The sequence below is a fragment of the Biomphalaria glabrata genome, chromosome 11, assembly GCF_947242115.1.
Source record: "Biomphalaria glabrata chromosome 11, xgBioGlab47.1, whole genome shotgun sequence".
NCBI classification, from domain to species: domain Eukaryota; kingdom Metazoa; phylum Mollusca; class Gastropoda; family Planorbidae; genus Biomphalaria; species Biomphalaria glabrata.
In genome coordinates, this window is record NC_074721.1 from 24,252,063 (window position 1) to 24,268,056 (window position 15,994).

At 37.7% G+C, this 15,994-nt stretch overlaps 1 protein-coding gene across 5 annotated transcripts in view; it reads left to right on the top strand.

The window, feature by feature from the left end:
• LOC106079457 (solute carrier family 49 member 4-like) overlaps positions 1-15,994 on the top strand; it is a 206,223-nt gene that overhangs the window by 40,586 nt on the left and 149,643 nt on the right. For 4 of the 5 annotated variants that reach the window (XM_056004138.1, XM_056004140.1, XM_056004141.1 and 1 more), the window contains one exon: positions 8,171-8,378. The exons of the other annotated variant lie outside the window; for it this stretch is intronic. In XM_056004138.1, the coding sequence (XP_055860113.1) occupies positions 8,171-8,378 (208 nt within the window). The remainder of the gene's footprint in view (positions 1-8,170; positions 8,379-15,994) is intronic. 5 annotated transcript variants of the gene reach the window in all.

The window sequence follows — 15,994 nt, forward strand, 5'->3', positions numbered from 1 at the left end:
GGCGCTACTTTCATGCTTATACCATGCCCAGAGCGCTTTGGTCCAATCTCAGTTGTGGACCAGTGGGGAGGGGAGGGGGTATCTAGGAGAAGGTTTTTCCGTGCTGCCTTTAGTAAACACAACTCTGCCCGAGTCGAGTGTGAACCTCGAGCCCCCTTCATGGGTAGCCAAGCCAAGCTAAGTTCAAGCGCACTTAGCCTCTCGACCATGCTTCTCTGGCCAGACTGCCTTTGGCGTTTTGGAATCGGCAGGATGAATGGGAATGGACAAAGACTGCTTGAGTTCTGCGATACACCATAAGCTTTGCATTACCAACATACTTCAGTACAAAACAAAAGCATTGTGTCTCATGGAAAAGGGCTATTGGAAACATACTGCTGCAAGTAGCTTTCAAATTGCGGACTGTGATACTGACAACACATTAGTGTCCTTCCTGACAAGTCTGCTGCCCACTAAGATCCACACATCACAGGCAAAAGAAAACCACGCCTGAATACTGATCTTCGCATCGAGTTAAAAAAAAAATTAGTGGAAGCTTTTAAAAACTTCTCAGTGGCTGAGGTAGAAAAAAGCTGGACGTTTATACGTGATGCTATGTACCAAACATCCTCACTAGTCTTTGGGAACAAACAAAGAAAAATGAAGACTGGTTTGAAGCAAGTCTGCCAGAAATGGAAACTTACACTAGAAACAATAGAGTAGCCTTGGTAAACTACAAGAAGAAGCCACCCCAAGCATCTTACAAGCACTCATATCTCAACGAAAAATGCACAAATAAAAGCGAGACAAATATTGGCAGGACCTATGTGAAAATTTCTTTTTATTATAAAGACAAGGCGTGTTAATGTAAATAGAAACAGAGCAGCAATGGCTATTTTTTTTTCAGCGTCCCCCGTAAGGGGAAAAAGCCGCTATTAGGTTTGTGCAAAATGTCAGTCTGTCCGTCTGTCACATTCAGATCTCAAAAACTAGAAGAGAAATGAAAAATATTTTTTCACCATGCGATGCAGCTTGAAAAGTTTAGATGCAGCGGCTTCTTTTGGTATTTTAAAAACAAACCGTTTAATTTATTAAATTAATTATGCAAATAATTTTTTCATAAAAATACATCAATTCTAAAACTATTACATAAATGTAAGGGAGGTAATGTTACAATATGCTAACAAAGAAAAACAATATTCTGTGTTTTTCGGTGTCAATAAGTCGAACATATTTATAAAATGTACTAGAAATGTTCACAACAAATATAAATATTAGTTAAAGGTATTTTTTTCTGGTTATCTAGCTGCTAAAATTAAAAGAAAACATTTATGCTTGTTTATAAAGGCTAGGAATGCACTTTGTATGTAAATATGACGCATACTTTTTAAAATGGACTATATTCAGTGACTTTCGTGCAGTAGCGTAGCGAGTACCGTCGCAGTCATCCATGCATCGGTCTTCTCAAATAAAAAAAAATAATCAAAAAAAATAATCAGACGTTCTTTTTAAATGTAAATAGCATAAAAATGCTAAATAAAAATCTGTATACTGACTTTTATTACATTAACTATAAAGTTGTTCCGGATATTGTTTTATAAAACATAGGATATTGTATTATATAAATAAATTATGTCAAATTATTGTTTGAAATCGCATAATTGACTAATATTAAACTTATATTCTTTGACAATACGTCACTATAGTTTATTTATCGATATCAAATTGTTCCGTATTTTCAACTTAAAACAAATGTATATCAAATGACTTTATTTTTTCAAAAATATCGACAAGATTTTAAAATATTAAAGTAATTTACAAGAAACAATTATTGAAAATCACTTTTTAGACTTATTTTACTGTTAATTTTCTTGCTGAAGCATAACAAAAGTTGTTTAATCGGTTTAAAAAAAAATCGACCTACAATACTTTAATTTTCTTACAAATCGTCGCCAAAAATGTTCCGAATTTTATATCAAAACTCTACTAACGCCAAATAACTGTCTGAAATCCCTTTTCTAATAAATAAAACATATAATCTTTTCATTTACGAAAATTGGTTGTTCCGGATTTTTATGAAAATTTTTTTTAACTTTATTTATGTAAAATGGCACTTCTCTCTTACACTACATTTAATTTTCTAGCTAAAACGTTACAAAATCTAATTATCGTTAATATTATATTCCGATTTTTAAAGAAAACAACTTTCGAACACCAAAATATGGTATGAAAATCTCTCCACAAGGCTATGGTACATCTACTTTTCTTTCGAGACCATCCCTAAAATTTAATGAAAGGTAATAGATTTATCTGGAATTCTTATTTTCTCTCACTATATATATATATATATATGTGAAGATCCGGAACAATCTATTTTAGAAACTTAAAACTATTTCGATGTTTCGAAAGGGACATTAAATTTTAATCAGATTTTCAATTGCTTTTAGTCTTTTGTTTTCGATTTTAACATGAAGGACAGACAGACTGACAGATAAAGCGCAAAAAAAATGCGTCTTTAATCCTTATATATATATATATATATATATATATATATATATATATATATATATACATACTTAGATACTTAGTCTAACTAGCCCACTATGACGTAATGAAATTTTTTTTTTACCTTTGACGTAATATGTAGTTAATTCTTTAAATCAAATGCTAAAATAACACTCGGTGCACCAATATCTATAAGCCCTCGAGAGCCTGCTTGAATTGATAAAGGCATTTTAGTCTCACTAGGCAGTGTGACGTAGTGGATTTTTTTCCTTTGACGTCATATGAGTTAATTCCATAAATGAAATGCTAAAAGAACTCACTCGGTGAATCAATGTCTATGAACTCTCGACAACATGCTCGTATTGATGACATTTTTTAGTCTAACTAGGCCGTGTGACGTAGTGGATTTTTTTTCCTTTGACGTCATATGGAATAAACTCTTCAAATGAATTGCTAAAACAACTCTGTAGAGTAATGCTTATGAAACCTCGTAATCTGACTCGTATTTAAAGAAGACATAATAGCTAGATTTAGATCTAAAATCTAATCTAGATTTTTTACACTAGATCTAGATTTTTTTTTACACTAGAGCTAGATTTTTTACACTGGATCTAGATTTTTTTTAACACTGTAAATTGTTGATTCCATTGCTAGGAATCAAGAATGAACAATTTACAGTGTAAAAAAAAAATCTAGATTCAGTGTAAAAAATCTAGCTCTAGTGTAAAAAAAAAATTAAAAAAATGTCTAGATCTAGAATTTCTAGGTCTAGTTTAGAATGTTTTTTTTTTTTTTTACATGTTTGAAGAAGTTTACTTCCTTGTCAAAACCTCCCTCAAGACGACGGGGGATCGGAGCGGACAGGGTTTAAACCTGGGACCATCGATAAATCCAAACGACAGTCCAGCGCGCAAACCGCTCGACCAGGTAGCCGTGATTTAGACTAGATCAAGATCTATAATTTCAATTTCTAGACTTGAGTAGATTTTTATTTACAAATGTGTATCTTATCTTATATGATACAGACTTTACTTCAAAAAAGAAGATGATTGTAGTCATGCATATTAACCAATGGACTGAGTCTAGATCAATATTGCAATGTTATGAAATACTAAAACTAATTTTTAAATTGCATTCAGTCTATTAATAGATTATCTCGGCTTTTTTTTTTTTACATAAATCATATCTAAATTACATCTACATTATTTTAAATTTATATTTTAGATCTAGATTTAGTAGATTTAAGATTAAGATAAGAGTGCTAAATCAGAAGTTTAATTTAGGTGGATCTACATCCTTATTCTATTTCCGTTTAAATAAAAATGCCAATAGCTCTGTTGGTAACTGTGCTGGGACATTGAGCAGACGTTGCAGAAGTACAAGCTCGATGCCTTGTTCTTTTCTTTTTCTTTTCCATTACAAATCAATACCAAAAGATTATAAAAAATCAAACGTCTGACATATTGTACACATCCGGTAATTGTCATGCCGTAATGTGTAATGTATCTCTCTATTAGTAATAGGCATTTTGTTTATTAACAGCAATGCCTGGTCATACAGTTAGCGCGCTGGACTTTTTTTTTTCACTACCAAATGAATCTTTGAAACGCTATTACTTTTGACAATCAAAGCAAAATTACGTCTTGAATATTCCTTGCGAATAGGCAGATCCGACAGGGATCCGACTCCGACGGGGTCCGCCTCTGAGTTTGTGTGACAACACAAACTCTCTTTGTAATCTTATTTTATTTTGTCCTGACCTTTGAGTGGGTTAGTTAACATATGAAGATGTTATATTCCTTGACAACGTCACGTTGACTAGACGTCTGTCTAGCTGTGTATCATATCTCCAGAGGTAGAGATAAACAATTCCCATCCCCTTTGTATTTGTTTAGTCCATCACATTGAGTTCATTTATAGTCAGGTGACCACAAGTCAGATACGATGGGCGTAAGTACTCTCTAGAGGTCATACAAGGGAACAGGGTTTGTTTACTTGGTAGTAAATCTAATTTAGGGAGCTGGACACACCTTAAACAGGTAACGGGACAATGAGTTTGCTTATTTGGAGAAAAATCTCAATCACGTGGCTGGACTACAGGCCACATCTCTACACGTTTGCTTACTTGGATATAAATCTCAAGTAGTAAGCTGGTCTAAAGAATCACGGTGTCTGGAAATTTAGGCACTGGTATTTAGGCACTGGATATCTAGGCATCCGGAAAATTAGGCTTCGGAAAATTAGGCACTCTTCAATAACGACCTTAATTTTGAACAGAATTAAAAAGTTTAAACGTATATTTTATCGTTAAGCTATAGGCTATTGGTGACGAAGTATCCATAAGGACAACCTATACGCTGAGCTTGCAGAGGAAGTCAGACCCAAGGGTCGCCAAAGACTAACCTACAGAAACAGAAATGTCTGCAAGCGAGACATGAAAACCACGAGCATCGAACAAAGTATGTGGGGGGAAATAGTCCAAGACGGATAGCATGGAGACAGACTGTACGTTCTGGTACGAACTTCGCCGAGTGCAAAAGAAACGAAGCTGCATCAGTCAAGAGAAAGAAAAAGAAAGCTGCCATGTCATCTAGCCCTAGGACAGATGCATATACATGCACGAACATGCATATATGTAACTTACGTAATACAATTATTGAAAGGAGTCTGATGTGAATGTACATTTTTGATTATATATATATATATATATATATATATATATATATATATATTTATTTATATATATATATATATTGTTAAGAACCTCAATATCCAGGCTCTATGCAAACTGCACCATACACCACCAACCTAAAGAACTTGACAACTCAGGGCTCCAAAGTAACGTAACACTTTAATAGTTGAATGAATAACAGCCAATACTGTACAATTGGCAACACGTACACTGTACAAATATCTCTCCGATAACACCGTTCCGCCGTATCAACTCTTGCACTGGCCTCACCGTCTCATTCCGGGCTTGCACTGGGTTCAACAGTTCAGGACTGACTTCACACACTAGGCTCGTTGTGTCGGACTCGATCGCAGACCAAGATCAAGACGCCAGTCGTCTCAACTGTACTTGACAGTACTCCGCACTGAACCGTCGTAATGCTCCTAAAAAAGAACAACACCGCTGAACTGTGCTGTAGTCGACCGGACTGTAGTGAACCGGGCTCTGAACCGTCTTGACTGCGTCACCTCCGCTCTTATATAGGGTCCCTACTGGCCTTCTCCAACCGGACAGAACGCCGCTCGACGTTTCCAGGTGGTCAGATGACTACAATTCTCGTGACGCTCCTGAGCTCTGTTCACGACGGCGATCCTTTCCGAACTGTCCTGTTGACACTCGACTCGGCTGACCGTCGTAGCTCGTCACGGTTGACCGCTCGTCTAGCGCTGGCCTGGGGCGATTTGCGTCGGCTGACTACACACACATCACTACCCCTCTCTGTGCCACCACCAAGTTTATAACACTGCTCCCTCCTTAGATCTGTCCGTCCCGGACAGAATCAACATCATGGCATTGGCTGTGAAGTTTCATCGCTGTAGGTGGGGGTCGATCGGTGGCAGTTGGCTTGCCTCTTGAGCTTGATGGAGCCATCCATGTTGCAGTCAGCTTCCTTATTCTCCTCCAGTTGGCCTTCACCTGTTTGCCTCGACGTCGTGCTTTCATCGCCACCCACGTTGAATTTAGTAAACGTTTTCTTCTTTTCCTCCAGTTAGCCTTCATCTGGTTGCATTGATGTTGTGAGCGCATCGTCATCCATGTTGCACTCGGGAAAAGTCGCATTCTTCTTCTCCGCCAATTGGTCTTTATGTGACTGCAGTGATGTCGTGGTTGCATCACTCTATTGTTCGGTATTGAGGGCAGCCGCTTGACACATGGAGAGGTATAGGATGTAAGGGCTGGGGATACCAAGATCGTTGGCGAAAGAGGTGGCTTCATAGGGCTTTGCAAAGAAGGACTGGGATGGGCTTCAAATCCACAGGACAGGGAATTGTGGAACAGGTCATCATCTTCAGCCTTGTCTGGAGGGCATGCTCGTGGGGCAGGTTGGCAACACTCCTCGTGCAAAGGTCCCTCGTCTTCGGCTTCAGGCTCCATTCGGCTTTCTTCACCACCATCAGGACCTCTCTCTCTCGTCACAGTATCGGGCCAATCACTTGTTGGTTTCAGACCTTGTCGATGACTTTCGTCTTTCAAATGTCCATCAATGTCAACGTCAGACTGCCTTGGATTCTCTTCACCACCATCAGGACTTTCCTCTCCAGTCTTGGCAGCTGGACCAACGTCTGTTAGGTTCGGACCTGGCTGGTATCTCTCAAATTGCATATGTCTCTCAACGGCTTCGTCAGGTTTAAATGGGTCCTCATGATCACCACCAAGGCTCCTCTCTCTGGTTTTAGTATCTGAACGAACGTCTGAGTTGACGATTCTCTCCTCCACAGCAGGTATGCGTTGGTTCATTACGGCTATCTTGGTGTTCATGGCATCTATCTTGTAATTGGTGTTTTCCAACCCCGAGTTCATAGCTGCCATTTGCTCCTGTTTGCTACTGGCGATCTGCCCCTGCAAAGCTGCTATCTGTTCCTGCATAGCTGCCATGCTACTGGTGATCTGTTCCAGCAAGTTAGGTTCGACTTCAAAAAGATATGTGTCCGGATCTTCTTTTTCTTCCAAAATGTCTTCTCGGAGGCGTGCTTGTAAAGTTTCCTTGTTTCCATATGCCTTCAGCCTTCGTCCACGGAGTTCTTGCTTCAGTTCTCTAAATTCAAGTTTGTACAGCAGTTTCAGACGAGCCATAGTAGATCCGATCCAATCCGATTCCTATCCGATCCCACTTCTGACACCAGTTGTTACGAATCTCACTATCCAGGCTCTCTGCAAACTTCACCATACACCACCAACCTAAAGAACTTGACAACTTAGGGCTCCAAAGTAACGTAACACTTTAATAGTTGAATGAATAACAGCCAATACTGTACAATTGGCAAAACGTACACTGCACAAATATCTCTCCGATAACACCGTTCCGCCGTATCAACTCTTGCACTGGCCTCTCCGTCTCGTTCCGGGCTTGCACTGTGTTCAACAGTTAAGGACTGACTTCACACACTAGGCTCGTTGTGTCGGACTCGATCGCAGACCAAGATCAAGACGCCAGTCGTCTCAACTGTACTTGATAGTACTCCGCACTGAACCGTCGTAATGCTTCGTACAGAACCACACCGCTGAACTGTGCTGTAGTCGACCGGACTGTAGTGAACCGGGCTCTGAACCGTCTTGACTGCGTCACCTCCGCTCTTATATAGGGTCCCTACTGGCCTTCTCGAACCGGACAGAACGCCGCTCGACGTTTTTAGGTGGTCAGATGACTACAACTCTCGTGACGCTCCTGAGCTCTGTTCACGACGGCGATCCTTTTCGAACTGTCCTGTTGACACTCGACTCGGCTGACCGTCGTAGCTCGTCACGGTTGACCGCTCGTCTAGCGCTGGCCTGGGGCGATTTGCGTCGGCTGACTACACACACACCACTACCCCTCTCTGTGCCACCACCAAGGTTATAGCAATATATATATATATATATGCATACATACTTATTGTATTATATTAAAGTTATTTGCAACAAATTATATAAAATCATAACAATTAACTAACTAAAATCATGGTCTTTTTTTGTTAGGTTTACACACGACGTTGGTACATTTTGACTGTCTTTAGTTTGTTCGCATTCACACAGTCTTGTTTTTGGAACACTTGGGGTCCCATTTCTACCAGTAGTGAAGTGGCTTTTGGATGGACTGACTCTACTGTAGCCTGGCTGACTAACTGGGGGCCTATATCTTACGTCATTACTGGATTGACCTTTCCATGGATACTACAAGTTAAAGGTTAAACTGTTTAACTTTCTTGCAGTCTATTTTTGGTTTAATTATATTGCTAATCTATTAATGGATTATGTTTAGGAGCTAATCAAATAATTACTACCAGTACCAGGTGACCAAGCCTCGCTCGTAGCGAAAGAGAAAAAACTTGAAAGGATCATTAGCTAAGTGTAACATACATCTAAATCCAATCCATAAGATTAGTAAACTAAGACTAAGACTGCTTTATTGATCCTTACGGAAATTGTTGTGATTACAAGGACTCTTTTCTCATATAAAGACAACACAACAGAAAAATACACATAAATACAACAGACAACATAAAGAGTTCATTCAGCGACTACACACAAGTATCTTGGTGCATTTCATGTTCCCTGATCAATGAGCGGGGGTGATAAAGTCTGACCGAGTGAGGTACGAACGAGTTTTTGTACCGCTCCGTTCTTGTTTTGATTGACAGCAGTCGCCCACTTCGCGACGACCTGACGTAGTTCTGATGGAGCGGGTGGCCGTTGTCTTCCAAGATTTTTTCGATTTTTCTTAGGCACTTTTGAAGTTCCTTTAAACACAAACTTAGACCCACAGGCCGCAGGTAATGTCAGGCTAGGATATAATACAGCAGAAAGTATAACATAGCAGAAAGTAAGGTGTATGTATGTATGTCCCGAATGAAAATTTAAAACTTTTGAGCAATCTTGATAAAGCTTGGCATAAATGTTGCTTGGATACTAACGGTAAAACTAGCGCATGTAAAGTAGACCAAAAACAAACTAAAGACCCTCAAAAGTTGCCCAACCCTATGAAAGTAATACAATTTCATGATTCTAGGTCATTTAGCCATGCTTACATAAGACAAGACCGAAAGGTCGCGCATGGGCAGAGCAGAAAATATCGCGAAAGATAAATATTAGATCTAATTATAGGATCTATTCTTCGCGGTGTCTGGAAATTCAGGCAATGGAAATTTAGGCACCGGATATATAGGCACCGGATATTTAGGCACTTGGAAATTTAGGCACCCGGAAATTTAGGCATCCGAAATTTAAATATAGATCTACTCTTCGCAAAGATAGTTTTTTTTACTCATTATACTTTTACACATAAGCATATATATATATATATATATATATATATATATATATATATATATATATATATATCATGGGCGTAGCCGGGGCGTAGCCGAAATGAAATCCCCCTGCGGGGGGGTGGGGATCGGAATTTAGTGACTGATTTTTTACTTTGATTTTGTTTCTTTTAGGTGAGATTTTTATAATAAACCATCACTTGCCCCAGCACAGCACAGCCAAGGGTTTTTGAGTTTAGACCCTCCTACCAGGGAGTTTGAGTTTAAAACCCCATACCAGGGGGTTTTGAATTTAAACCCCCTACAAGGTTTTTTTTGCAGTTAAATCCCCAGATGTCACATTGAAGATTATCTTGATCTAAACTGCACAATCAATGATCGTGATTGCCGAGGATCTAGAAATCGTCAGTTGATAAGATGATCATTTAGAAGTTGATAGTTGATAAGATGATCATTTAGAAGTTGCCAGTTGATAAGAGGATCATCTAGAAGTTGCTAGTCGATAAGACGATATAAGTATATTATTATTATATTCAATGAAGAAACTTCTCCTCGTCAAATACAAATACTTTAATTCAAAACTTGGAAAAGCTATTCACAATAATTACAATGATTAAATGTAATTGAATAAAACAGAATATGTATATTTCTACTAGATTAAATGATTACACAATATAATAATTATGACATCTTCCTTTGACTTCCAACACGAGACTGGCGGTAATATCTAGAATCTTTCAGACCTTTGGGCTTTACCATGTGACTAATATCTCTTTCTCGCTTGGTTAATCAATTGACCAATAAAATACAGATTATCGTACAATAATTAATATTTCTAACCAATCACATTTATTCCAAAACAGAAGGTTGCTGCATGCTTGGAATCCCCCGAGCTAGCTGAAATCTTGCCGACAAACCTTAGGCTAAATATAGACAAAGCGTACGTGACATATTACCCCCCGCTTTCTTAAGCATTTGTATGGTAATAGAAATGCGTATAAAATAATACATGTAAAATGTCATCATTTTGAAATATGAAAAATAATTATGACATTAAAACTCATTTGGTTAGTACTAATGTGAAAAAACATTACATATGAAAATAAAAAAAATGATTGAGATATTACAAGATGATTGTAGTTACATAGTAAGTTGCAATATGTAATCAATGAATAATTACATTTGTAGTCATAGTTCATAGAAAAAAAAATATGTGTAATGTCTTTAAATATAACTACTGTACACTTGATGTAACTTTCGAAATGAAATATGATGAAGATGAGTGTCTTTTCTTAGAAGATACATATTACAAACTTAACAATCTGATAATAAAATATCCGTGAAGAGAAAATGTAATGAAGAAACTAAGTAATTAACTATATACATCTGCATAGTTTGTCAGCGAATACATTCAAGCGACCTGGTATTGTCATGACTTCAAACTGGTAGTCCATGAGTTGTAGACTCCAATGTGTTAATCGTCCGTTCGCCATCTTTTTCGAATTTAGGATAGCTAGTGGTGCATGGTCTGTAAGTAGTGTGAAGTGTGCACCCAATAAATATTTGGTCAATTTGGAAATGGCCCAGACAATGGCCAGACATTCACGTTCAATAGTGGAGTATTTAGTTTCGGCTGGTGAGAGTTTCCTGCTGATAGAAAATACAGGATGTAAAGTCCCTTGGTAATCCTGCATTAAACCTGCCCCTATGGCTGATGATGATGCGTCGGTGGCGAGATGAAAAGGCTTTTCTCGGTTCGGAAGTTTGAGTATACTGTCTCTGGAAAAAGTTGCTTTGATATTTTCTATTGTGTCATGTAGTTCCGTAGACCATGAAATCTTGATAGGTTGACCTTTCTTTGTAAGGTTGGTCAATATTGATGTGAGTGCTGTGTAATTAGGAATGAATGTTCTGTAAAAATTACACAGTCCCAGGATTCTTCTAACTTGCTTCTTAGTTGTGGGAACTTTGATGTCTAAAATGCGTTTGATGATATCTTCTTGTGGTCAAAGTGAATTGTAGCTAACTCGATGACTTAGAAAAGATACTTCAGTCATAGCCAATTCAACCTTGCTGGGTTTTATCGTGAAGCCGTATTGTTGTATTATGTTGAATACTTCATGTAATCCTTTCATGTGTTCATTCCATGTTTCCATGCAAATGTCATCTATGTAAGATACTGGGTCTTTTCGTTGGTTAAGTATTCTATGTATAGCTCTGTTAGAATTGCTGCTGGCGTTGACCAATCCGAATGGCATGTAGTTGAACTGGAATAGTCCGAAAGCTGTTGTAAAGGTTGTAAAAGGTTTGGATTCCTCCTTCATAGGTATCTGGTAATAACCTCTAGATAAATCTAGTTTGGTGAAAAATCTTGCCTCTGAAAATTGTGTCATTAGATCTTCAGAGTTAGGCATGGGATATGAATCGAGGCGAGTTATTTTGTGTAATTGTTTGAAATCGACACACATTCTTGGAGTTGATGCTTGTTTACGTTTGACAAGTACAATTGGTGCAGCATATGGTGAATTAGAATGTTCTATGATGCCTTGTTCTAAAAGTTGATTAATTTCCTGTTGAAGAAAAAAAATCTCTGTAGTGTATAGGTAAAGGATAAGGTCTTGATTTTGTAGGCTTGGAATCTGTAAGTATGATTTCATGTTCAACAATGGAAGTTTTTCCTGGAACATCTGTGAATATTTCTGAATGTTCTTTGAGAATGTTTGTCAATTCTTTTTGTCTTTGAGGTGATAATTTATCAATTTTGATATCTTGCCAAAATTCAGTTTGCTTCGGAGGTGTATCTGTCATTATGAAATCATTGCAATCAGCCATATCATTTTCTTCTTCTTCAGGTATGACTGCTAAACATGACATAACTCTTTCTGTTTGTTCTGTACTTGTATCATCATCTGTTTCAGTATTGTACTTTTGTAGCATGTTGATATGGTATATTTTCTTTTTGTTATGAATGTCAATTTCATAATCAACATCTGTGATTTTTCTGAGTACTGGGAATGGACCTTGACATTTGATAAATAGATTGTTGTTCTTGTCTGGTAACAATAAACATACTTTGTCTCCTGGTTCAAATTGTCTGAGTTTTCTGGTTTTATTGACTCTAGTTTGAGTATTTCTGTTTGCTTTAGCTGTGGCTTCTTTAGCTTGTTCACATGCTGATATGACAAAGTTCTTGGTATTTGACACGTGCTGAGATGCTGTTTTTGTCTCTGATGAGTTTGAATCTGGTTGTATTATGGATTCTTTGATATTTGCATTGTTAAATTGGCGATCTTGTTTGTAGTATAAATTGTCTCTGTATAGTGCAGCACTAAAGGGTAGTGTTCTTGAATTCTTGTATAAGACTTGAGATATAGAGTCTTTGTTGCCAATGGTTAAGGATGGACATGTGGGATATGGGGATGGACTTGTGATAGGTAGGGATTTGCATTCAGTGAGTAGGGATGTCCATGTTGGCTTGCTTATCAACTTCGTGACTTGACTTGATTGTATTATATTGCCTTTAAGACGTTTCATTTGGCAAACATGGCAAGAGCTTACATACTTGACGTCTTTGGTGATGCTTGGCCAATAGAATTCTTGAAGGATTCTTTTCTTTCTTCTGGTGACACCCATATGACCTGCATGTGGAAGATTATGTCCTGTTGCCAATATTTCTTTTCTGTATTTCTCAGGTACTTGTTGTATTGTTTCACTTTTATTGTGACTGTTCTTCGTAAGAAGACCATTTTGAAAGTATGGTTCATCTGTGAATTTTGATTGTTTATTTGCTTGCGCCTTCTTGTAAAATCTTTGCAATGATGAATCGATCTTCTGTTCATATTTGAATTCATCATGTTTGAATTGTGGCAGTACATTGTCATTGTCAGGTAATGCTCTGATTACTGGATCTGTCTCATTCTGAATGGTATGTACTGGTGTCTTAGGTATTGATTCAATTTGGCTTGCTCGTTCGGATTCGAAATGTTCTTTTGGTTTGGTCATTGATCTGGTTACTACAGCATAGCATTCTCGACTTAGTTCAATGTTATTTGCCCACTCTAAGAGTTCTTGTGGGGTGCAGTCTCTGACTCCTTCAATGTTGCCAATGATTAAGTCTACTGGTAAGTTGCGGACAACCAAGGCTTCGGTTGGACCACTAAAGAATGGCGTCGTAATGTGTATCATGGCTTCAGGTAGACTGCTAACAGTGCCATTGAATGCTGTGGCTTGAACTAATTTGCCTGTTAGCTTGACAAAACGTTCCTTGATTATTCTAGATGTGCTTCCAGTGTCACGTAGCACCTGTACTTTCTGATTTCCTTCCAGACCTGGATAAAATTTAAGACCATTTGTTTTCGCTATGACAGTCATGGTTGAACGTTCCGCGCTAACATTTCTGGTAGAAAAGTTCTTCTTGTATACATAGCGTGGTTTAGAGTCTTGAGAGTGGCTTCTATAACGAGGTCTGTCATTATATATTTGATTTCTTGTTGATTGTTGTCATGGTATGGATAGCTGGTGTTGAACTGTTTCCCTCTGCATTCATGAACTTGATGACCTCTCATATGACAATGTGAGCATTCTATAATCTTGGTGCGGCATTGAGTAGTAAAATGTCCTATAAAATGTCATCTGTTGCGAATTATTTTGTTATACTTTGTATTATGTGAATTTCTTTGTCTTGTGAAAAACAGACAAGGTTTTCGTCTGCTGCTGGTTTGACTGGCTTGTTTGGATAAGCAGCTTTATATTGTCTTATGATTTTGGTTAAAGTTGGAATATCTGAAGGACTTCTTTCAATAATATAAGATTGGATGTCTTCTGAATGAGCATGCGTGATATTGTCAATTATGATATGTTGTCTGATAGCTTGATAAGTGTTTTCCACTTTGGCAAGAGATATCCATCTGTCGAACCACATGGTCATGTTAGAAACGAAAATTTGAGGAGTAGCGTGACAAGCAGCGGCAAGACATGGTGCTAATCAGTTCCCTCAAAATTTTAAAAATAATCAGATTTTAATTATTTTTTGTTTAGTGCCCCCATCATAATAAAACATTCTTTTCTTGTGCGTTTTGTCTGTCGGTCGGTCTGTCCGTCACTTTTAGGAAAAAACAACAACTCTAAAAGCTATTGAAAATCTGATTTAACCTTTAATGTTCCTCCCGTAACATCTCAATATTTTAAGTACCTATAATATATTGTTTCGGATGTTTTTGTGCAACAAATCAATGCCAACGAATGTTTGTTTGCTCTCTAACTTATATTACATTTAATTTCCGTGCTTAAACTGTGCAAAAACACATAATCAATAATATGTTGTTCCGTTTTTTTTTTATATAACTGCTTCCGAAAAGTCAAATCAAGCGCTGAACAGGTTTATGTACTTCGAAATATCGTCTGGGATACTAACAAAACATGTTCATCAGTTTTGTAGATAAAAAAAAATATAGCATCTATCGGAATCACTGTGGAAAATAGCAAGAAAATAAGGCATCTCGCAACAATTTGTCCAGATTCAGCGATATGCCTAAAACAAATCAAGCTGTTGTGTCATAACAGACGTTGGAATTCTTCAACATCGGCATTGATATGAGATTAGGGTTTATCTTATCCCTATTTCTCTTCCATGTAGCCCTTGTTTAATGTTAGTGTCAAGGCCTTGGCTATGTTTTATCACGCTCACATCTGCAATAATTTAAGTTTTAATATCATTGCTGGTATGGCAATCTGAGCATTAAAAATAAAAAATAAATGTCATAGAATCCTAAATGCTGTTGGTAAAGTCATTGGCAAAAAAAACGACAACATTTGGGCAGCTGTTTGAGACAAACATCCATAAAAAAGCTAAAAAGTATCTAGAAATAAAAAATCACCCTTTGGGTCAAGATTTTGTGATTTTACCATCACAAAAGAGATACAAGACACCGATAGCAAAGACAAACAGACATACTCTTTTGTTCCTCTGGCAATCAAATCATTAAATAGAAACAATCTGATATTAACTTTTCACATGTAAATTATGAGTGAGTCTTGTGTGAATGTACATTTTTTTTTTAATAGTTATGGTGTTTTGTTTGGTATAGTGCACAAATTGTATGTATATATATATATATATATATATATATATATATATATATATATATTTATATATATATTGTTATAAACCTGGTGGTGGCACAGAGAGGGGTAGTGGTGTGTGTGTAGTCAGCCGACGCAAATCGCCCCAGGCCAGCGCTAGACGAGCGGTCAATTGTGACGAGTTACGACGGTCAGCCGAGACGAGTGTAAACACGGCGTTTCGGGAAGGATCGACGGCGGTTCGGGAAGGATCGACGTCGTGAACAGAGCTCAGGAGCGTCACGAGAGTTGTAGTCATCTGACCACCTGGAAACGTCGAGCGGCGTTCTGTCCGGTTCGAGAAGGCCAGTAGGGACCCTATATAAGAGAGGAGGTGTCGCAGTCAAGACGGTCGAGAAAAGGGGCTCAATACAGCAAGGTTCAGAAAGGAGGTTCACGACAGGAGTCCAGAACA